This window comes from Gopherus flavomarginatus, chromosome 25 (genome assembly GCF_025201925.1).
Source record: "Gopherus flavomarginatus isolate rGopFla2 chromosome 25, rGopFla2.mat.asm, whole genome shotgun sequence".
Taxonomy (NCBI): domain Eukaryota; kingdom Metazoa; phylum Chordata; order Testudines; family Testudinidae; genus Gopherus; species Gopherus flavomarginatus.
The window spans coordinates 12,027,366-12,051,732 of record NC_066641.1 but is presented as its reverse complement, the minus strand read 5'-3'; the positions used below and the strand labels follow the sequence as shown (position 1 = coordinate 12,051,732).

The 24,367-nt window shown below is 42.8% G+C and overlaps 1 protein-coding gene across 4 annotated transcripts; it reads left to right on the top strand.

Moving 5' to 3' along the window:
* The first annotated feature begins 125 nt into the window (after positions 1-125).
* On the top strand, positions 126-22,448 carry MED1 (mediator complex subunit 1). Of its 4 annotated transcripts, XM_050935252.1 has the most exons (18): positions 126-304; positions 3,270-3,376; positions 4,354-4,432; positions 4,972-5,026; positions 5,152-5,284; positions 6,078-6,106; positions 6,572-6,643; positions 8,150-8,224; positions 8,895-8,968; positions 9,397-9,486; positions 10,817-10,928; positions 11,409-11,533; positions 11,725-11,843; positions 13,434-13,635; positions 13,873-13,968; positions 14,108-14,213; positions 15,947-16,087; positions 19,659-22,448. In XM_050935252.1, exons 1-18 carry the CDS (start codon positions 277-279, stop codon positions 19,732-19,734), a joined length of 1,719 nt encoding a protein of 572 aa, XP_050791209.1. In that variant the 5' UTR covers positions 126-276; the 3' UTR covers positions 19,735-22,448. The 4 variants fall into 4 exon arrangements, with proteins under 4 accessions (XP_050791209.1, XP_050791206.1, XP_050791207.1 ...); XM_050935249.1 differs by having other exon boundaries at positions 132-304; positions 15,947-19,751; XM_050935250.1 differs by lacking the exon at positions 3,270-3,376 and having other exon boundaries at positions 132-304; positions 15,947-19,751.
* Positions 22,449-24,367: the final 1,919 nt, after the last annotated feature.

Sequence of the window (24,367 nt, the reverse complement as noted above, 5' to 3'; positions counted from 1 at the left end):
AGAAGAGGGGCCGCTTCAAGTCTCGCGAGATCACCACCCACCCGGTCGAGCCGCTCTGCTCTCGCGAGACGTCTCGGCGGCTGCGAGAAGGCGGAAGTGTCGCGCGGTTTGGCGCGTAGCCATGGCCGTTGGGCTGGCGGCGGCCGCCGCGGACTGAGGCCCGAGCGGGAGGGGCCTGGCCGCGGGTACCTGCTCTACGCCAGGCCGGCGCCTGCGGCCTGCCCCGGGGCCCTCCCCTTCTCCCTCCCCCCTCACAGGCCCGCACCGGCCCACGGGATGAAGGCGGCACTGGGGGGCGCCGAGGGTGAGTCTGGGGCCCGGGGGGAGGCGTGGCCCTGCGAGGGGCGGGGAGCCCTGGCTGTAGGGAATGGGGAGATCTGCTCCCCAGCTTCCCTCTGAGATTCTGCGCCCCCCCCCCCCGGAAACCCCCCTCCAGTCAGCTCCAGGGGGCTGAGGTTGATCCCTGCTCTTGGCTGAGCTAATGGGGAGTTACTTCCTCCGTTGTTGTCATGTTGCTCTGCCACCCTGCATGGGAGGGGACCGAAATACGGGGTCCCACGGCCACCCACATCCGTCACAGCACGGCAGCCCGTGCCCACTGGAGTTCTTCGCTGCCTGTTGCCCCAGTGGGATGGGAATGGCTGCTGGAGCTGAAGGGTTCCCAGCAAAGGCTGCTGTATCTTCATGGGAGCAGCCTGAGGACAACGCAGCTGTCTAGTGTGGGATGTTTCAGCTTGGTCTGCATGGTCTCCTGGTATGCAGAGCGTACGGGCACCTAAGCCTTGGCTATCCAGCGTGATCCAATACGGCCTATGAGAGGTTACAGGTCGTACTGTGCAAAGCTTTATGTTGATCAAAATAGCTTGCCCTTTGATCAAGATACAGCATTATATAGTGGAGTTTGTAATCTTTGGTGGATGGGTCTAGCATAAAATAAATCAGATTGCAGACACCTTTATCTTCATCAAACGTGCCCCTTCAGTTGCTATTACACTGTCAGTGAATGACACAATTTAGTGCAGAAGTTCCCAAACTTATCTTGTTTTGCTGAGCCCTCCTTTGGCGATTCGTGTCTTATGCACACACTCCCTTGTGTGAGATGCCTGGTACCCACAGGATGGGTGTCCAGTACCCACGTTGGACGATCGATGCCTGCTATCTATGTGGAGCAGAGTGGGTGTGTCCCATGTGGCAGTTTCCACTCCTTACAGGGCTTGGGGTTGTCTTGGCTGATGGGACCTCGCTCCCTGCCTATTACACTCTTCACTGTGCAGGGAAGCAAATGGAACCCTCCTTGAATCAGGAGAGCAGCAGAATGCTGCACCCTGTGAGTAGTGGCCCCCTCCTGACTTTGGCCCTTTAGCGTGGCCGTGGGGCACTGAGCTCTGTCTGCTTCTTCTACTTAGGCTCTGTCCAACAGGGGAAGCAGCTGGGACTTGGTTCCCTGGGGCTGCATTGAAGGGCTGGGGGAGGAAGAGGCTCTGCTGCAGTGGTATCAAAAGTAGAGGGGACAGCCTACAGCATCCTGCTTGCAGAGTCTCTTCTGGCTTCCCCAGCAGAGCATGGTAACGGCCAGTTGGTAAGGGTGGCAGTGGGGGATTGATGATCAGGGAACCTGGTCCTAACAGCTGAGACTGTCCAAACAGCCCCCCTTCCGCTTCCCTTACCTGATGGGCCCCTTTTGGCTTGGACTCTTCAGCACAGTCAGGTCCTCACATTCCCCTAATAGCATTGCTGTGCTTCCCCTGCCCAGGAGATGTTCTCCACAGTTTAGATCTCTGATCTGTTCTATCACCAACCTGAATTTTGAAAAGTCCCTAGATACGTGTGTTTACATGAGCAGCCACTTACATCATCAAAGTGTTAAAATCCTGTGTTTTCCTTGGATCTGGCAACTCAGATGAGGTTGCCAAAATAAACTGTGATTGCTGCACATTTCAAAGAGTCTATAGAGGAACTGGTTTATTTTCTAATGAAAGCCAGTGTGGCTTTAGCATGGGTTCAGTTGCACCCACAGAAATAATGAAACCACAGGTGTAAGAACAGGCAAACATTGATTTCTCCTGGCCTGGTGCAGAGAGGAGGGCGGGGGAGTTGGTAAGTGAGCCTGCCCTGCACTCACCCCACAGCAGCGGCTCCTGTCACAATTGAGGTGTGACTGGGCCAAACCTGGGTGCCCCTCCATGACTGCCCCTTCGCACCAGGGTGGGATATGAGTTAGGGTCACAGTGCTAGGGAGGAGACTGAGACATGACACTCATTTTTCAAAAATGACTATATTTCAAGTGATGGTATTCCTTGAAACCTCATTTACTATGAAATCCCGAGTTGTGTCACTCCCTTGCAGTGTGCAAATTGCAGTCCCTGTTCTAGAACATTTCTGCAACCTAATGATACCCTGCCCACTGGATACCAACCCTGAGGCATTGGCTCCATCCCACTAGGCTGGTTAGAATACCTCTAAATCATAGAATTTTGAGTCCTCTGAGGCGCTGGCAGTTGGGCAGGGGCATGAGTCCCTTCCTGTATCGCATTCCAACTGTCGCTGCCTCAGGTCCTTCACTGTAAATGGGCTCCAGTTGGAGTCTTTATAGTATGGTATGTTGACTTCCATTCAGTGCAGTGAAGGTGTTTTTAAAAAAGAAAAGAATTTAATACATGAATGTGAGTACAGTGGATCTCAAACTGGTCAGGGGGTTCCTTCCTGGTGATTCACTGAATACAAATGGTTGATTGTAGTGGGTGATCAGGAGAGAAGGTGGTCTGTGGGGAGGATCTTTGCCATATAATGAGGTTAGTAGAACAAGAGAGTTGGAAAGGATCTATAAGTGTATACAGTGCAATAAGAAACAGGAGATTAAAAGTAGAACCTTCCCTCTTTAAAGATCTGCCGTACTTCTTACCTTCTGTTTTCCTGGAGGTTTCAGCAGGTCTTTAAACCAGCCTCTTGTGCCTGCAAACGGTACCCAGTCAATTCTAATGCAATACCAAGACCAAACAAGATGGACCAAATCCCACTCTCACATCTTACTCACCTTTGGTACAGTCTTTACATTATTTAACTGTGTGTGAGTGAGAGAGAAGAATAAAATGGCAAGAAGTAAAATTTCTCAGAATTATTTTATGTTGCTGTTAAAGGCAAAGGACACATCTTTTATTTAGAACTCACAGGAGTTTTTATTTGTAAAAGTTTGACTATTGTTGTCAGCACTGAGATTAAACAGCAGCAGGACCCCTGACTGAGTTGTCCCGTATGATTTGTCCTGTAGAAACGGAGAAGCTGAATAAGATGAGTTCTCTCTTGGAAAGACTTCATGCAAAGTTTAACCAAAACAGACCTTGGACTGAAACAGTGAAGCTTGTCCGTCAAGTCATGGTGAGAATTGGAGGAGTCTGGATGAGAGAATGGTGTAGTTATGTAGTCTGGATTAGTAGTGGTCGTTCTTTAGCACTCCTCAGACAGCTGTCTCAAGGTGTTTTGCAAAATCTTAATCCTTACAACGTCTCATAGAAGGTAGGGTTTTACCAGTTGCACCTAGAGGGTGTAGCCAAGATCAGGGTTCCCATTGTGCTAACCCAAACAGGGAGAAATAGTTCCTACCTGAAAAAGTTTATAATTTAAATAGCCAAGACAGACTAAGGGGAAACAGGCACAAAGAGATGAAGTACTTACCCAAGGGCACATAATGGAACATTGGCAGAGTCAGGAATAGAAACCATGATCCTGCTGCCCTTAACCACTGGACTGCAGTCTCTACTCAGAACTATGGTACCAGTCCCCTTTGGCAACTAGCTGTTAGTGCAGTTGTGCAGCACGGTCTCATTAATTCTCCTTTTCTGATAGAAGTACAGTTAATTTGTGAAGAGCTGCAGTAAGTTATTGTAGAAGTGTTCCTAATGGAGGCATGTTGCTTTCAGTTTTAGCACCACTGCCCGGCTGCTGTGTTTGTTGAAATAGCAGCAATGGGGAAGGGAAAGATAATGCAAAGTTTTCTGCAAATATTGTTCTGTGGTGTGTGAAATTTGCTTGCCTGGCTATTTCCCCCCATTTCTTCCTTTATTATTCTCAGTTAGTTCAGGATTATGCATATATAAAAATCTATTAGAATCTATTCTTCCAATTCTATCAGCTGCTTAAGGGAAAAAAAATGCGTGTGCGCGCAGTGGATATCTTTAAGTTACCTTGCTCCTGTTCTCATTTTAAGAAGCTAAATGGAAGAGTAATTCTGGAATAGGATTTAATTAGCTTTAAATTGTCTTAATAAACAACATTTGGCCCTGAATAACAGTTATGGACTCAGTCTTGATGAACATTGCATACAAATGCTGTTTTTTCCCTCCCTTTTCACTCAGGAAAAACGAGTTGCGATGAACTCTGGGGGCCATCAACATCTGGTGAGCTGTTTGGAGACTTTGCAGAAAGCATTAAAAGGTTGGTAAACTCCTTGGAAATGTAACAACAAAAAATGTACTTACACTTTCCATGGTGTTCAGAATGAAACATGATTGAAATATTAAATTGTAAAAATAAACAGAAATAGCAAATGTTTCATTTTGTGTTTATGGTATGTGCATTTACATATATGCGCCTTCACTCTCACACGCACATATTTACCACTTATGCCACAGTAGAATGTCATAGTTTAGGTTGCCAGCTAAACCATTTGCCTGGCCTCACCCCAAAAGTGGTTATGTATGGGAACGTGGTAGAATATCAGTTCATTTCTTGGCAGTTGTGACTGCAGTGGTGGGCAGTATTTATTTTCTTTTTATAAATTGCTCCTGCTATATTTTGCATGTCAGTAATTCATGTGTGCATGCACCCAGATATGAAACCGTGCAAGTGTATAATGTTGGCTTGTGTGTGTGTGAGGAAGGGGAGTTGAGACTGCACTTAGTGCCAAAGGAATACACTCCTATGGAGAAATTAAGAGTCATGCAGTCTAAACTTCCCTTGTCTTTCCTGTTTAGTATCATCTCTGCCTGCCATGACCGATCGCTTGGAATCTATAGCTAGACAAAATGGGTAAGTCTTCTTTTGTGGCAGAGGCATTTCCCGTGTATCTGTACAGAATCATCCTAATCTCACTGCTGGTTTGATTGTTTTTTGTGTGCATCTCATAGCAATTTTTGTTTTGTTTTGTATGTAAGCCTTGGATCTCACCTTAGTGCAAATGGCACTGAATGTTACATCACTTCAGACATGTTCTATGTGGAAGTCCAGTTAGATCCTACAGGGCTGCTGTGTGATGTGAAGGTGGCGCACCATGGAGAAAATCCTGTGGTACGTATAACCTAGAAAGAGGAGATGGGTAATGGCAAAGACAAGCAGGGTTGGTTTGCCTACCCTCTGCACAAACATAGGGAATCAGTTGTGTAAAATATGTCCATCTAGTTGTCATAGAAAATCTCTACTCATTGCTCAAGTGGAAGGTGAAAACCTCCATGGAGAGATTCCTTCTCACTCCTAAATTTGGTGATTAGTTCAGTTCTGTGCATGTGAATAAGAACCACTTAGATAATGGTCCATATTTTTCTTTGAATCAGAGTATAATCAACCGACAAAGCAGAATTACAGTTATCTGCAGCTTTTTATCTGTTTTCTTTGGTAGATTTCTTTATCATTGATCAAACTTACAGTTCTATAGATGGAAGATGGAAATTTGGGTCAAAATGTTTCAATTTGGAGGCCTAAAGTTAGGCATCTTAAATAAATGGCCTGACTTTTCAGAGGCGGTGGCATCTGCAATTCCTGTTGATTTAATTGCACCTCTGAAAACCATGGCACTTCAAGTAGGTGCCCACATATAGATTTAGGTGTTCAACTTAATCCCCCAAGTTTGAAAACTGGTATAGTTGTTTAACAGGAGATAATATTAATTGAATTTATGCTGCAAGTGATTGACAAACAGGACATCAGAACTATACTGGTGCAGAGCAGTGAGTGTAAAACTGTTTCTCACCAGAAGATAATGGTCAGAAACCTCATTCTGTCCCTGTATTTTATAGTCATAGCAATGTTCAAAAGTCACAGATTAATTTGAAATGAATGGTAGTGTATGTTCTTTCCATTTCAGAGCTGTCCAGAACTGGTGCAACAGCTGAGGTGAGCAAAAACAGTTGTTCAATATCAGGGAAAATAATTTTTTTTCAGGATGCAATGATCAGCAGTATTATTTTATGGTTGGAATTATACAGTAGTTGGTAACGGTTCCTTCTTCACAAAGTCTCTGCACTTTTACAAGAGGTTTTCTGGCTTCATTTGGCTAGGACTTCCTGACTCTTCATCATGCATGGTACCTTTGAAGCCTCTCTATGAGGCCACACAATTGTCTCTTGACCAGGGTGTTTTGCAGAGAAATTTAAAAAACAAAAAGCTAAAAGTAAATTGATTGCCAATATCAGACAGTGAAGAAAGAAACACATTTTCACTGTTTTCATGTTGTAAAAGTAAATTCCTGAGTGATTTAAGAATTTTGTTATAAAGGTAATAATTCTTAAAAATAAAACAATCTACTATGAAGGATTTATCCAAATGGCTTAACAATGACAATTTTTTTTTCCCTCCTAGAGAGAAAAACTTTGATGAATTCTCTAAGCATCTAAAGGGGCTTGTGAACCTTTATAAACTTCCTGGAGACAAGTAAGTGTATATAGCATGTAGCGTATTCTCCTCCCCTCCTGCCCTTCCCCCCCATGATTATATAACCAGTCTAGGCCCCAATTCTGCAAGCACTTAACCCATGTTAATTTTACACAGCTGATTAGTCCTGTTTGCTTCCGTCGGCCTGCTTGTGTGCCTAAAGTTAAGACTGTGTATAAGTGTTTATAATACTGGAGTCCAAGTTACAAATCTCTAACACATCAGGTCATTTGCTTGGGAATCCATTTATCAATTTTCTTACACTAAGAGACCTTGGAAAAGCTGTTTTTTATCTTGATAACCATCTGTCTTTATACATAAAAAAGCACTGCATTTAAAGGTCACTGTCAAGATAAACTATATTAACACATTTCCTTACCAATGCCCTGATCCTCCATGTATTTTGTTTGAATTACCATCATGCCCAGGAGTCCCAGTTGTGGACCAGGATCCCATTGTGCTTGGCATTGTAAAAGCAGTGAACAAAAAGACAGTCCCTGCCCCAAAGGGCTTACATTGGATTATTCAGGTGCATACACATTTCCAGGATCAGGGCCAAAGTTTCTACTAAAATACTAAAAGAAATTTTAAAATGTCACTTCTATATTTATGCAGTGTGTTTACATTTCATTTCATATCAGGTGAGATAATGAACTGGTCAGTTTCAGATTCATTTTGTTATCTCTCTGATTTTACTGCTTACTAACACAGTGGTATTATTTTAGGGATGCTCAACAATGCAGGGGAATATTTCAATCCAATATGTATTTTCACTGACATTAAAAAAAAAAATCTATTCATAGTGGGCGAGATTGAAAAAAGGGAGCCTAGATATAGACTCCTAAATCCACATATGTGGCCTGATTTCAAAACTGCTAAGCATTCCACAGCTCCCACTGACTTCAATGAGAGTAGAGACTGCTGAGCATCACCCGGAAGATACTTAATACCTTGCAGTGTTGAGTCTTGAGCAAATACTGTGTCAGCTGCACACACATTTGATTGCATGATCTTAGAAACTTGGTGATCAGCTCAGCCAGGGTTGATTTCTAGACAGAGATTGAAGTGAATTTAGTGGTAAAATACTATGAAGCATAAAATTTTTTATTCTTTTCATTTTCTTCTCTGTGGTTCTGTGCATTTTTTTATTTAAAAAACATGGATGTACATATAAATCCCTTAATTTTATCTTTTATTATAATCATGAAGTACACAGATACTAAATTAGGAATACATATGTACATGATTTGCTCTATACAAATTGAGAAGAGAAAATATGATATACAATCTAAGATGTGAGACATTGTATCGTTCACTGTGTATATGTCTTTTAGCAGTTTATATTGAAACCATAATAGGAAAAAATGACTCTCATTAGTGATTTAATACCATGATTAGGGTCATACTATTAGTTAAGAATTTAATCTGAAGTTCTGAGTTAACTTCAGGTTCTGTACAGTTTCTTGAATTCTTCTTTTTTTTGTTTTCATGCTGCTTTTTTTCAAGCAAACTTAAAACTAAAATGTACTTGGCTCTTCAGTCTTTGGAGCTGGATCTCTCAAAGATGGCAGTGATGTACTGGTAAGAACATTTATACACCTTTGATTTTCTCAATACCTGGCCATGAATTGGCGCCATGATGAGGCCCATACTTTCTGACTTCTTTTTAAAAGCTGATGTTGACATTAAAGCAACCCTATGCAACTGGGGGTTGATACAAAGCGTTACAGAAACTGTTAATCATTTGTAAGGCTTTTCTAAAGTCTGTGTTTAACTGCAGAATGAGCAATTGAAATAGAAAGTGAGGAAAAAACAGGCTGAAGATGAAAAAGAGAGAATAGAGAGCGAAAAAGAGCAGAGACAGCGTAAACGAGGGACTGACTGAAAAAAAAAATAGATACAGCAACTTTTCTAGCATATAGCAGGAGGAGATACCGGGATGGGGTTGATCAGCCACCTGCCAATCTATCACAGGGGTTGTTCTAACAAAACAGGTTGGGAACCACTTACATTAGCTTTTACTGTTGTAGATTTAATGGACTACAACCCACTTAGCTAGTGGGGAAACTGATGACTCCTTTCTCCAATACTTTGAGACATTTTCCAATTACAGTGTGGAGCTTAAGATACTTACTTTTATCTGGCTGTGAACTGTGTATTGAAGGATCTTAAAGCAGCCGCCAGTGCTTAGACATTTGGGATTTGAACTATGCTCCAGCACATTATAAATCTACGATTCTCTCTGTTGTAGGCAAGCCACCAACGCAAGTCTCCTCGACAAGATTCTTCATGGCAGTGTTGGGTATCTAACCCCAAGAAGTGGAGGTATCTGTGTCTTTTGTGTAACCAAAAGAGAGAATGGGGGTTGAACAGACCCTTCTTAGCTGTCTGATTTTATTCAGGTGACTAAAACCTTTATGGATGGTAACTGAGATTCATATCAGCAGATGGTAATAGTGGATAAGAGTTTCCAGTGTTAAGAGTGGTGGTCATTACATATTTTTAAGTACCTCACGATCCAGCAGGGTAGTTTTACTTTAATAAAATCACTCCCTATACTGGATTTACAATGCACAGTTTCTCGTTGTCAGACATCTTGGCCTCTGTTAAAAAGAGTGACTGTTTGAACAGCTTTGCTCTTCATGTGCTGTGCAGTATCGCAAAGTGAGTGTGGTCTGGTTGCTAGTGACTTTTATGAAGGATCGGAGTAACTCATCCATCAAGGCCCTCATTAACAAGCCTGTTTCCCCCAGGTCATCTGATGAATCTCAAGTATTACGTTTCACCCTATGATTTATTTGAAGAACGCACTGGAGCCCCCATTATTTTGCATGAGAACAACGGTAGGTCACCTAAAAGGCTTCTTCTGGCCACTGATTGTACTTTAGGCACATAAGATTTTCAGTCTGTCTAAAGCTTGTTCCTGGTTTTGTTTAAACTTTTCTATGAAATCTAAGGCAAGAATATCGTAGAAGAAGGCAGCTTCGTTATAGCGTGACTGACTGACTTACTGGTGGTAGAGTTTAGATTTTTGAGGGAAGTGTAGAATTCTGAAGATTGATGGCTGCGTTCTCCTTCATAAGTAGCACAAAATGGCCTTCATGTGTGGAGCTGGCTGATGGAGAATTCCCATTGCATAGGGGAAGTCTCCACCAGCAGAAAGCTGGCAGAGGTGGCTCTTCTGTTTTCTATGCCAGCCAGCCCCCTCGTCCCTGCCGTAACAGAAAGGAGAGGTCATGTCAGATGTGTTCCACAGGCGAGAGGAGCATAGTAAAGCATAGCTCCAGTGCTCTTGGTCATCCACTAACATAAAGTCAGTGATCCATTCAGGACCTTACACCAGTGGCAGAAGTTAGGCTAGGTCCCCTGCTACTCCAGCTTCCACTGGGTCTGGACAGCCAGGATCAGGGAGTCATGGCCATTTGGCTGTCTGCAACCACTGCTCTCCAATATGAGAGAATCAAGGGCATCGTGACTGACGGAGGTTTGAGAAGCACATGCAAACCCTGGGACGCTTCTCCCATTTTCTGGATACAGTTGCCCTCTGGAGGTGAAATCCACTTCTGTGCAGGCCTGCACAAAGCCAGTGCATCACTGAAGTCTTACTTAAACCCTCAAAATAGGCTGCCCCCCTGCACTGAGGTGAATTTCATCCAGGATGGCAACTCTTGGTTTATTTTATATTGATTAATTTTAAAAAAGAAATTCTTTCCCCTGGTTTCAGCTGTGATTATAGGTGTGGCTTTTTGTAGGACTATAATAATAAACTTTCACATCTGTACATAGAGGTTTGCTTTTTGTTAGTATTTTATGCAATAACACCAAGCTTCCTATCTAGCAAGAGCGAGACAACTTGGAAAAATAAGACATTGGGACTGAACAGCTCCAAAATCATAAATAATTTTGCACATAGAAATGTACTGCAAGGTTGTAAATTCACTTGAAATCTATTGCTGACAGGTAATTGGCACACCCCAGAAAAGAGAAATAGAACTTCAAATAGCATAAATAAAAGGCTGCACATTCAAACTAGACTGTATCAAACTTTGAAAGAGATGCTACATAGACAAATAACACATCTACATGTGAGCAGTATTTTTAACTCTTAAAGCACATCAATGGTTTTTCCAGCAGTTTTTTATACGATCTCCTTTCTCTTGCCTCCTCTTCCAGTCCCTCGGTCTTTGGGCATGAACGCATCGATAACAATCGAAGGAACCTTGGCTATGTACAAACTCCCAATTGCACCATTAATTATGGGATCTCATCCTGTTGACAACAAAGGGTAAGGAAAGGGCATTTCTGCTGGGGCCTCTCACAGTGGCCTCATTCAGATGCTACCAGTGTGGCCCTGTTTTGAGTCCTCTTTCCAAGCCATGTCAATAACACAATGTCGTATCATCAGTCATGGGGTTTGATGTGGCCCTGATCTATGAAATACCCTGTACTTGAGACATGAGTGAAGCCTGTTTTTCAGGTATTAATCAAGTGCCCTAATCTTTCAGAAGTAACAGACAAGATACTTATGTTTGGGCAGAGGATAAAATGTGTATCTTACACTTAAAATATAAACCCACTTTAAAAATTGTTTTTGTGCATACACCATAATACTTTTCTACCTTACATGTATATCGTGAAGATAAATTCATGAATGTTTGTACGGTGCTCAGGGACTATTTGGGGGGAGGGCGGTGAGGAGCATAATATACCTACAGAAATATAAATATTCATGTAATAAAAAAAACAAGTAACTTCAATGCTTTAGGACTCCGTCCTTCTCATCAGTCACCAGTGCCAACAGTGTTGACTTGCCAGCTTGCTTCTTCTTGAAGTTCTCACGACCTATTCCAGTATCCCGGGCTTTCATTCAGAAACTGCAGAGCTGCACAGGTGGGTTGTAACTCTGTCGGACAAGTATTCACTAGATTTTACTAGTAGATTGTTGTACGCGCACTAAGTGAGTTGAACCCAAGTTCTTATACTCTTTTATATGTACTTTTGAGGATTGAATAGGTCCATATGATTGCACGGCTCCTTTTAGCTTCCTGATGTGGTCATTGTGCTCTGCTGTGTTTCCTCAGGAATCCCATTGTTTGACACCTCGCCAACGTTTGTCCCCCTGTATGAGCTGATCACGCAGTTTGAGTTATCCAAGGAGACTGATTCTGTACCTTTAAACCACAACATGCGCTTCTATGCAGTAAGTATGTCACTAGAATTGGGAAACTAAGCACACACAAGAGGCAGGGTGAGGACTTTTGGAAAGAGTTGGAAACGCTGGACTGGAAACTATTAAATACAACTACAGCCTTCTCTTGTACCAGTATAATTGTCAATTAGGGGCATGTTTTTACCAATAGTTATTCCAGTATGGCCCCTAGAGTGGTTGCAGTTATACTTAAAGAGCTACAGCTTTTGTGTGTAGACACAACCTAAGTTATCCAAGCCAGAGTGCTGGAAAAGACACAATCACAGTAGGTTAATTGTCCTGTCTTAACTGTGGATTTGTCATCCTATGGACTACAATACTTACTTTTTGCAACTGATCTACCTCCATTACAAAAGGTAACCCAAAACTGCTATGTACTATTTTATCAGACTTGGAAAATAAACCAGTGCATGTGCAACCAATGAGTGTGTCTGCATGGGTTGTCTTGTTTAATGTTCCGATTTAACTGAGAATCACGGATCAAAGCAAAAGTCTTGGGAGTGGAGAATGTAAGATGACCAGAGAAGATCAGCAATTTGGTCTAATAACATTTGATAAATGACCTCTTTTAAACATGCGCCTGTGCTAATGAGCTGGTCCTCAGAAGGACAGACTGGCTATTTTGATTGGGTTAGTTGCATAGATGAGAACTATAAGGGTACTCAAAATTATGATATGCCAGAGCTGGATTTATGGGAAGTTATTAAAATCATCTGTACTGTTAAACCACTGCTTCCCTGAGTGACTGCCATGAGCTGGAAAACTCGTAGCCGATGTGTGGAGGGAAGAGGAAGGTACTTTCCGGGTGGGCTATTGTGTTGAAAGATGCAGTTTCCATTGAACATGCCAATATCTGTACACAGCAAGTGACTGAATGCTCACATTAACATGGAATTATCTGGCTTCTATAGGTAGCTTACATTCTTAACGTAATTTGAATGGGATTTTGGGGGGTTTATAGATGTTTTTGCATTTGCATATACAATGAGTGGGAATTGACTTTGACTGTGTAATTATAAAACCCAAGTATCATGAGAGGTGGAATGTCACCATGGTGGTTACGGCATAGATCTGGGAGTTAACATTCATGGGTTCTCTATGTGGCTGTTCCACCGACTACACTGTGTGACCTTTGGGTAAGTCACTTAAACAGTTTGTGCGAAATCCTGGACTCACTGAAGTCAATATGAAACTCGCAATGAATTCAGTGAGGCCAAGATTTCACCTTCTGTGCCTCTGTTTCCCCAACTGTAAAATGGATCAGTATTTAATCACCCCGCAAAAGGACAGTGACATTTACTGTGTATAAAGTGCTTTGAGAACCTCTGATGGGGCATATAGAGATGCAAAGTAATATTATCATTCTTGGCAGTGGTATTTCTAGACTGGTATTTTGTTCTGGTTGTAAATCGGTTTATAAAAGGGTTTGATTCTTAGAAAGCGTCTCTCCAATGTTTGTCAATTCCAACCACAAAGATAACTTAGCATGACACAGATTTTGGAGCTGCATTTGCTTTGGTGTAGTTGGCTTTACTTCCTTGTATCCAGTACCATTGGAGTAAAGCACAGATTGTTTCCTAGGCTCTTCCAGGACAGCAGCACTGCTATTTCCTGAACAAGGATGCTCCTCTTCCAGATGGAAGAAGCCTGCAAGGAACTCTCATTAGTAAAATCACTTTCCAGCACCCTGGCCGGGTTCCTCTCATCCTCAACTTGATCAGGCATCAAGTGGCCTACAACACACTGATTGGCAGTTGTGTCAAGCGAACTGTTTTAAAAGAAGGTAGGTGACACATTGACCGACATAAATACAATTCTGTGACTAGAGATGATCCTGGATTGTTTTCTGTAGTGTGTTAGAATCACACGGTGGGTTTGGGGAATGGGAAATTAGAAGCCCAGGCTGCTTTGCCTCTCCATTTTATTTTTCTTTCTTTTCAATGGCTATATTTGAGCTCATGTCTGTCTTCGTCTCTTGTGCTGTGAAGATGCCGCATTTACCAGCTCCTGTGTCTTTCAGATTCTCCTGGGATCTTGCAATTTGAAGTTTGCCCCCTCTCCGATTCCTGTTTCAGTGTATCCTTTCAGCATCCTGTGAATGATTCCCTGGTGTGTGGTGAGTAGGGGTCAGTGAAAAGCATGTGTTTTATAAATAGATTTTAGGTGAAAATAGAGTTGGGGTTTTTTTTTTTTTTTTGTTTGCCACTGCAGTTAGAAGTTTAATGTCTCCCAAATGCCTTCTCTCTGTCTTTCAGTGGTCATGGATGTGCAGGACTCCACACATGTGAACTGTAAACTATATAAAGGGCTCTCTGATGCTCTCATCTGTACAGATGACTTCATTGCCAAAGTTGTTCAGAGGTAAACCAGGCCTTCTCTGTGTTGCTATTAATGGTACTCAGAGCATCTTTTATAAATTCCCAGAACTAGCACCCAGATACTGGTAGGCACTTCACAAATATCTAGGCGACAGTGGTTCTACAGTTCATTTTTCTGCAGAAAGATCCCATTGTAGATCACCTGCCATCTCTCTCAGACTATCTGCCATAGTTATTTATAAAGCACTACAGCCAAAAGGAGTGCTCGAATAGCTGAACATTTGTGGTGTCTAATGAAACTGAGTTAATAAATCAGTAAATGTTGCTTAACAATCATTGTTATAAGCATGCGACATAGATTTCTAGCCTCCTCAAATCTTTGTATAATAGTAATAGTGCTACAAAAATACAAATAAATAATAATGCCTAGATCTTTTGTAGTAGTTCTCATCCATAGATCTCAAAGCACTTTATAAATGGCTTAAGTAGCATTATTCTCATTATACAGATGGGGAAACTGAGGCACGTAGGTTTAAAGCCGTATGCCTTACAGTCACTGAGCAGGCAAGTGGCAAAGACAGGAGTATAAGCCAAGTCGCCTGAGCCTCTGTCTAATGCCCTGTCTACTGGTACATACTGCTTCCATTATCTTTTCTATTTCTTAGCTACAAAAGAGACAAAATATCATTAAAAGACTTTTTCTGAATTCTGGTGAACACCTCTGTCTGGGTGGCATCATTCCAGAACTCCATTTCTAATGCACTTCAGCTTCTGTTGAGAGTTTTCTGTTCCAGCCTTGGACAAAACCTACCACATTTGAAGCCATTCATCCTTTGTCCGTGGATTTCAGGCAAATGATGGTCAGGAGAAAGGGAGGCAAAACCAGGGCTGTATTGGAATCTCAGTTCCAACCTTAAGTGTGGAGCAGCCACTGCTGACCTTATTAAATATTCGTTTGCTGGATGCCTGGCTGAGTTGTACGTGTTTTCATGCTTCCTGAGGAGCTTGCAGTTGCCTTCAAAGTCTCTGCCTCTCTTTGAATTAGAGGGTGACTCACACATGGTTCCAACGTTTGATAGCCGTGCCAGCCCCCAGGCTTTACATTTATACAGGCCCTTTTTCAAAATTACTCAGCCCCAGGCAACACTGGAAGCATTTAGAAAACTACAAGCTATTAATAATGCGCTGCACATACAGATACCCTACAGACTGCCTTATCAATACTGATGAGTTACCTACCTTCCGGGTCAGTACGATTATTCCTATTTTATAGATGGGGAAATTGAGGCACAGATTCAGTTGACTTACCCAACGTCACACATGGATCCTGTGGCAGAGCTGGGAACAGAACCTATCCCTCCTAACACCCAATCTCTTTAGCTACAAGATCATCCTTCTCTTAAGCATTACTTAGTTACTAATTATTAAAGTTTTTGATTGTAATTAAAAATGTAGCAGATAATATTAATAAAGGCAATATAGAGAGGCACTGTTGTTCAGTGGCTAGAGGCGTATGACAGAGTAGCTGTGAAAGGTTACAGCAGGGAACAAAAGATTCTAAATTCTGGCAATTCCTTGCTCTGTTGCTGTCTTGCCATGTGACCTGGGGCAAGTCCCTTTGTGATTTGCATTAGTTTACTGTCCTGCAAAATAGGGATAATTCCTAACTCTCAGAGCTGCTGTGAATCCTGTAATGTTTTTAGAACTCTTTTTAGTTGACAGTTTCTATAAATGAGCAAATTGCATACTAAATCCTTCACACCTTCTGTCTTGCAGGTGTATGTCCATTCCTGTGACGATGAGAGCCATTCGTAGAAAGGCAGAAACCATTCAGGCGGATACACCAGCCCTGTCCCTTATTGCAGAGACAGTAGAAGACATGGTGAAGAAAAACCTGCCCCCCGCCAGCAGCCCAGGGTATGGCATGACCACAGGCAACAACCCAATGAGTGGTACCACTACACCAACAAACACTTTTCCTGGGGGGCCCATCACTACCCTGTTTAACATGAGCATGAGCATGAAAGAGAGGCATGACTCGGTGGGCCATGGGGAGGACTTCAGCAAAGTGTCTCAGAACCCTATTCTCACTAGTTTGTTGCAGATCACAGGGAATGTGGGGTCTACCATAGGCTCAAGTCCAACCCCTCCCCATCACACGCCACCACCAGTATCCTCACCAGCAAGCAACACCAAGAACCACCCGATGCTCATGAACCTCCTTAAAGACAATCCTCCTCAGGACTTCTCCACCCTGTATGGGAGCAGCCCTCTTGAAAGGCAGAACTCTTCTTCTGGCTCCCCCAGAATGGAAATGGGCCCTGGGGGGAACAAGCAAAAGAAAAAAAAATCTCGCACACCAGCAGACAAGCCCAAGCATCAAACTGAGGATGATTTTCAGAGAGAGCTGTTTTCAATGGATGTTGATTCCCAGAACCCAATTTTTGATGTCAACATGACCGCTGATACTCTGGATACCCCTCATATTACTCCAGCGCCCAGTCAGTGCAGCACTCCGCCTACTACGTACCCCCAGCCTATACCTCACTCTCAGCCCAGTATTCAGAGGATGGTTCGACTTTCCAGTTCAGACAGCATTGGCGCTGATGTTACTGATATCCTTTCTGATATAGCAGAGGAAGCTGCGAAGCTCCCCAGCACTAGTGAGGACTGTCCACCCATCGGAACACCTGTAAGGGACTCATCTAGTTCAGGACATTCACAAAGTGCCCTATTTGACCCAGATGTCTTTCAGACAAATAGTGAGAACCCATACACTGACCCAGCCGACCTTATAGCAGATGCTACTGTGAGCCCAAACAGTGACTCTTCAAACCATTTTTTCCCAGACGGAGTAGATTTCAATCCTGACTTACTGAACAGTCAGAGTCAAAGTGGCTTTGGGGAGGAGTACTTCGATGAGAGCAGTCAGAGTGGAGATGCTGACGATTTCAAGGGCTTTGCATCCCAGGCTCTAAGTAGTTTGGGAGTGCAAGTGTTGGGGGGTGACGGGGGAGAAAATAAATTTAAAGGCAGCAATCAGGCAGACATGGTTGACTTTAGTATTATTGCAGCTGCGAGCAAAACCCTGGGGTCCTCTGACATTATGGAGCATCATAGTGGAAGCCAGAGCCCGTTACTAAGTACAGGGGATTTGGGAAAGGAAAAGTCTCAGAAACGGGTAAAAGATGGCAATGGCTCTGGGAGTAGTTTATCGGGTCCTGGGCTAGATGGTAAGCCAGGAAAACGCAGCCGAACCCCGTCCAGTGATGGTAAAAGTAAAGAAAAGCTTCCAAAGCGGAAGAAAGCGGACACAGAAGGGAAATCTCCCTCTCATAGTTCATCAAACAGACCTTTCACCCCACCAGCAAGCTCTGGTGGGTCAAAATCTCCTGGAAGTTCAGGCAGATCTCAGACTCCTCCTGGTGTAGCCACTCCTCCTATTCCCAAAATCACAATTCAGATCCCCAAAGGGACAGTGACTGTTGGCAAACCTTCACACGGCCAGTATACAAGCAGTGGCTCTGTCTCCTCAAGCAGCAAAAGCCATCATAGCCATTCCTCCTCTTCTTCCTCCTCCTCTTCTGCCTCAGGCAAAGTAAAAAGCAGCAAATCAGAAGGGTCTTCTGGCTCAAAGATGAGCAGCAGCCTCTACCTGAGCCAAGGTGGCTCAGGTTCAGGTCAGTCAAAAAGCTCAGCTCAGTCTGTGGGAAAGCCTGGATCCTCCCCTATCACCAAACATGGCCTCAGCAGCAGTTCTGGAGGTACCAAGATGAAGCCTCAAGGGAAGCCTTCATCACTTATGAACCCTTCCATGAGTAAACCAAACATTTCTCCTTCACATTCTAGACCATCAGGGGGTTCTGACAAGCTTGCCTCTCCAATGAAACCTGTTCCAGGTACTCCTCCATCATCTAAAGCAAAATCGCCTATCAGTTCAGGTTCTGGGGGCTCACACATGTCTGGGACTGGATCAGGGTCAAATATGAAGTCCTCTTCAGGAATAGGATCCTCCGGGTCCATGTCCCAGAAACCACCTCCTTCATCAAACTCTTCTACAGCATCTTCATCTTCCTTTTCATCTGGTGGTTCTTCCATGTCTTCATCTCAGAACCAGCATGGAAGCTCCAAGGGCAAATCTCCAAGCAGAAACAAGAAGCCATCCTTGATTGCAGTCATAGACAAACTTAAACATGGGGTTGTTACTAGTGGGCCTGGAGGTGAAGACCCAATGGATGGACAGATGGGGCCAAGTTCCAATTCGTCAAGCCATTCTTTGTCCTCCAAACACAACATGTCTGGAGGCGAATTTCAGGGGAAGCGGGAGAAAAGTGACAAAGACAAATCCAAAGTCTCTGTTTCTGGAGGATCTATTGACTCTTCCAAGAAGACTTCAGATTCCAAAAACATTGGTAGTACTGGAGTGGCCAAGATTATCATCAGCAAACACGATGGTGGTTCCCCTAGCATAAAAGCCAAAGTAACCTTGCAGAAACCTGGGGAAGGAGGTGGGGATAGCTTAAGGCCTCAGATGGCGTCTTCCAAAAGCTATGGATCCCCTCTGATCAGTGGGTCTACTCCAAAGCATGAACGCTGCTCACCCAGCCACAGTAAGTCACCAGCATACACTCCTCAAAATATAGACAGTGAGAGCGAGTCTGGCTCCTCTATAGCAGAGAAATCCTATCAGAACAGTCCCAGCTCTGATGATGGCATTAGGCCACTACCGGAATATAGTTCAGAAAAACATAAGAAGCACAAAAAAGAGAAGAAGAAAGTGAAAGACAAAGACCGTGATAGAGATAGGGATCGTGACAAAGACAGAGACAAGAAGAAGTCTCATAGCATTAAACCAGAAAGTTGGTCTAAATCACCTATTTCTTCTGACCAGACTCTGTCCATGACCAGCAGTGCTATTCTATCAGCTGACAGGCCATCCCGGCCAAGTCCTGATTTTTTAATTGGGGAGGAAGACGATGACCTCATGGATGTTGCTCTGATTGGCAATTAATTTTCAAAAAAAAATTTAAAAGATCTCTAGGACCCCCCAGTGGGTTCTAGAGATAGCAAGCAAAGAATCATTCATTTCAGAATACCACACTTACCTTGAGGGACATGGTTTAAAAGGAAAACAGTATTCCTGAGGATCTCAAAAACCTGCACAGAATACCTGCGAGTACCTCTCTTTCTGACGGGGAATGGCAAACCAGTCTTCTGACTGTGGCCCCCAGTCGGCAGCCCATTTACACACATGCTGAATTTTACATGTATTAATAGTCCTGTAAAGTCAATGGGCGTAGAGTTAAGCATGTGGGTAAGTGTTTGGAGGAACAGACCCTAAATTGGTGCAGAAACATAAGTTGTTATTGAAGAATTAGATTTTTCCCCCTCCCTCTCCTTTTCATGATAAGTTTTTAGTAAGTTTTGAGCTAATAACTTTAGGGCATATTTTAATGTTTGGGGCTTGTGGTTTTCTCTTTTTTTGAAGGGTGTCTGGAGAAAAGAGAAATGCTTTGCAGGTTTCTTTTATGGAGTTTCTTCATCATTTAGTGTCTGATTCTTAGAGGTGCTGAGGACTTCATCTTCCATTGACATCAGCAGCTCTGCAAAATCAGGCACTGTGTTTTGATGGACATCAGCGTTTTATTCCAGGTCAAAGTGATGAAGGATATTTATGTCGATGTTTGATTGACCTTGCGTTTTAGCTATTTATTTATGCCCCTATTTGAATGCCTCATGCTGTTTGTTTTTCATGCAGTCTTTATATATTAATTGTGTGATGTGGGGTCTGAAGGGACTCTAGGAGCTTGGTTAGCTGTGGGTTAGGAAAGCCTGGAAAATGTGCAGCCACTGTAGCGTTGGTGAAGTTGGTAAAATCACAGCATGCTTTGCCCTGATCTAAGCGCTGTTTGCTAGGTTTAAAGGAAACAAAATTCCCCAGAATCCCTGCGCTGTGTATATATGAAAATTCACAACCTTTATAGAGATACATTTAGGGCCCAATCCTGCAAATACTTAAGAATATGCTTAACTTTATTCATTGTAAAAAAAAAAAAAAAAATCCCAGTTGAAGTCAATGCAGCTATTGTTACTCGTGTGCACAAATGTATTGTGGAAATTTTTTTAATCTTTCTGTTGCAAAAGTGCCTAGGGCATTTTTAATTTGTGTGTGTGCACATCACATTTTCCCACAGCAGCATTCTGGTAACACACACAAGCATTCCCCATGCCCTCCACTTCCCCCACTTGAGAGGTTGTTAGCTCACCAGTAGGTGTGAATCATTCCTGTGCCAGTGTTAGTACTTGTGTTGATTAAAAACATGCTGAAATGTCTTGGCTCTGTAAAACTTGATTGGCTGCAATAGAAGCAATAATTTCCCCGAATGGCGGATTTCCTTCTCTCACCAGGACTTTAAAGGAAGATGCAGGCAAGACCTGCTACTCTATGTCATTGAGAGGATAGGAGCGAGAAATCTATTTGATAAATGAAAGCAGTTAGGATTGTTTTGATAGAGGAGAAGACACGGAAGAGCCTTCAGACAAGGGAACACAGTGTATCTAAAGAGTACTGTGAACCCATCTCCTTTTAGGTCCTACAGGGAAATGCATTGAGTTGAAATCCTTGCCCCTTTGAGTTTCGCACTGACTTCAGTGGGGCCAGGATTTTTTCACCTGTGGGCTTGAGAATACCCTTTATTTTGGGTTTGCAGTTTGAAAAGCCTTCAAGGTTTAGGGTTCCTTTAAACTGTAGACATTTCCTGTCTTGCATACAGTCCAGCCCCCTGATTATTTTCAGGCCAAAACAGCTTCTCTTTTCTGGCTCATGTAGAGCTCCTAAAAAACTGAAATGCTTGTATCTTTTCAGTGGGTTGGCTTCTACACAGCTAGCTGTAGACTTTCCATTCTTCCTGTCTTCAGCTCTATTTGGGGCTGTATACTGGAATTACTATTGTCACATAGAAAGCAGGTGTGAATTTCTCTCTCTCACACAATAGCGCTCCCTTATATTTTTCAACCTCCATCCCTTGCTCCTAGTGATCTGCATCCCATGGCTTCCCTCTCACCAATACTCCCAGCTTCATGTGCTGAGATGATAGACAGTAGTAAATAAAGTCTAAACCTATAGCAAAATACATTATTTGATGCAGCATCAGAATCGCATGACTGTGTGGTGTCTATGAAGAGGATGTAAGAAATATACAACACCAGATGACTTTATCTTCAGACCCTGCTACAGTGGCTACATCTTGGAAATAATACTTGTTCAGATGGCAACAGGTTGTCATCTGTTTTGGTTCTGTCCATCTCATTTATTTAAGTTGCTTTATTTAAAATAGTCCTTTAAACTTCTTTGGATTGTGTAAAGGCTTAGCTGAAGCTAACAGCACTGTTACAAAAGCAAAGCAAGGTTTGGGTGTTCAAGGAATAATTTCCTCAATAAAATGGACTGGCATTTTAACAATATAAAAGATGCAGTAAAAGGCTTTTTAAAAAATTGGTCAGCTTTGCAAATTATTAAGATTTAAATTATAAATATATTTTAAATGAAAACAGCTGAATGTGGTTCCTTCACTACTTACCGAAGACTCAAGTTCAGGGTTCTAAATTTCTCCTGCAAGAGGTGGGAATCATTGCTAACACTTAAAGAAATACAGGGAGCAAAGTTGCATCCTCTTTAAGCATCTGTGACTTTGAGTGCTGCAAGAGAAACTAAATCCTGAACTGTAGTCATAGCAGGTAAATAGCTTTTCAATCCGCTTATAATGCACTGTAACTCTTTCCCCTTTATACACTTAATTGTTGTACAGTAAGTAAGGGAGAAAGACAGCCATTAAAAGTCAGGCAACAGTTGCGTGATGCTTCTGTTGCACTGATCAGAGATGAGGTACACTTGTCAATATTACACAAACATTTTACATGTAAATGTTTGATCTCTTACAAATGTTTTATTTTTAAACTATTTTTGTTATTCTCTATGATATTTTACATCTTTCAGTATTGGAAAGATAAAAGTGTAAACAAACTAAAAAAATTTTTAAAAAGGCAAACCTTTTAATCTCAGGTTAAGAAATGGATGTTGAGATTAAAAGAAAATGGTTCTTTCCTAAATGGTCATTATGTAAATAAGTGTCTTCAGATCTGCTTTTTGTGGGCAACTGTGTAAATACTTCCTGCTAATTTTTCATTCTTTTTCAATGTAGAGTGTACTTTCAACTTTTTTGGAAATACTGCAAAAAAAAATGTTTATTTACATGCAAATACATTTCTTTGGTAAGAATATTGTCTCATCTTTATTTAAAAGCATTCTGCTTCCCAAGAACTGTCTTGTCTTCAAGGTATGTAAAGTCAACACTCTTCTAAAATGATCTTTTGTAAATCAAAGATGGCTATTCCCTGTCAGTGAAACACTGGTTCTGACAGTACGGGACACATTCCGTCCACTGCTCTGGTGGCATAAAGGAGGCAGAACTTGTGCTGCAAGAGGCTTGGGGAGAATTTCCCTGGCACAGGTACACTATAAATCCACCTCCTTTGTATGCCTTGCTGCAGGGGCCATGCTAAGATCATCTCCATAATGCATGGCCCAGTGTAGATTTTGAGCTGTGGCACAGCCCTTTGGCAGCCTAGTATCCCAAGGGTGCAACCATCTTTGCCCCCACTTGTCCACAGGCTGTGCCTTCTTTGCTGCATATGTTGGGGGTCAGAGCACTGAACCTCAACCTGTAGGTTTTTTTAGTGCTTTGGTTTAGAATTACAGCCTTAATCTGATGTAATTATAAAGAGGAACAAATAAAATGGGGAGGAAAATTTGTATTCCCTAATGATGTGTGCCCTTCATGGCTAACCCTCTTAAGTGAGAACTGGTGATCTAATCATATATTCAGTTTACAAGGTCTTTGTCATTTAGTTCTGTTAGTACCCACAATATACTGGGCACCATATATGCATCTACACAGTCCTTGTTCAGAATTGCTAAAATCACTGGATAGGAGCAAGAATTCTTGTAACTAATTTGACATAAGTGAAGTAAGAACTAGGTTAGCTAACAACTAGCTTAATTTTAGCAAAATGTTTTGTGGATCAGCTTCCTATGCGGAAGCATGTCTATTGGATTAATGGGTTCTGTTACACTCCAGTGTAGTCCAACGGTCACCAAGTTTCAGTGGCTTGTCAAGCTGAGATGTTTGCCATGTGCTCATGGATAAGACAATTTATACAGAGCGGTAGTTCTGTATTCATATTGGTCCTTTAGAGTCCCTTAATTATAGCTTGTTAGCTGTCGATGGGCTTCAGCTGTCTTCCATTGAGTTGTCTCCTCTAAACCACTGTGGAGCTTAGATGGCTGCATGTCCTAGTACAATTTCGAGCCTGTGATTTGTTGCTGCCTAAGAGCCACCACAGGTTAAAACGTGCACAGTTGAACAGGATACAGAGGGTACTCACTGGCCCAACTGAGGTCTGATGTGAGGACAAAGATGGTGTTAAACAGAAGCACAAGACTGGGTGTCAAGGGATCTGGGTTCTAATTCCAGTTATACCACAGCCTAACTATGTGATCTTGAGCAAGGTCCTTTTCCTCATTGTGCCTCAGTGTCTATCTGTAAATGACATGGACCTCTCTCACAATGCTATTGGGAAAGTTAAGTGAAGTTTCTAAGGTCCCTTGAGATCCTCTGAAGGAGGGCACTGTAGATGTACACTGTGTATTAAACTGGTATTTGCCCATGGTGTAGCAGAGAATAAAAAAGGCTCCACCAGCCCTAATTTTCTTTTCGCTTCTACTCTGGAGTTTTATAGTAGATTCTAGGGTGCTGCTCCCCCACAGCTAAAGGAATCTGTCATTCCCTAACCCAGAGACGACTCCTTTCAGATGGATTTTCGGTCGGAATTCTTCAGCACGTGTGGGATTCTGTCTGCAGCTAACGTTCATCTGAGTCTATCCCCAGAACCACCGTCCCCTACGTCGCTCCTGTGGCTCGCTCTATTTAAATACCCCCCACCACGCTTGATTTTCCCGCCATCGCGACGTCATCCCAAAGCCGCGCCCAGCGGGGAGGGGATTGGTCGCAGTCTGGGAGGGGCTGTTCTTAGCGGAAATTGAGGCGCAGGGCGCCCTCCCACTCCAGCCGCCCCAACGCATTACGCTGCAAAGCGGCCCCCCCGGGAGGCGGCCGAATAAGATGCACGAGGGCGCGA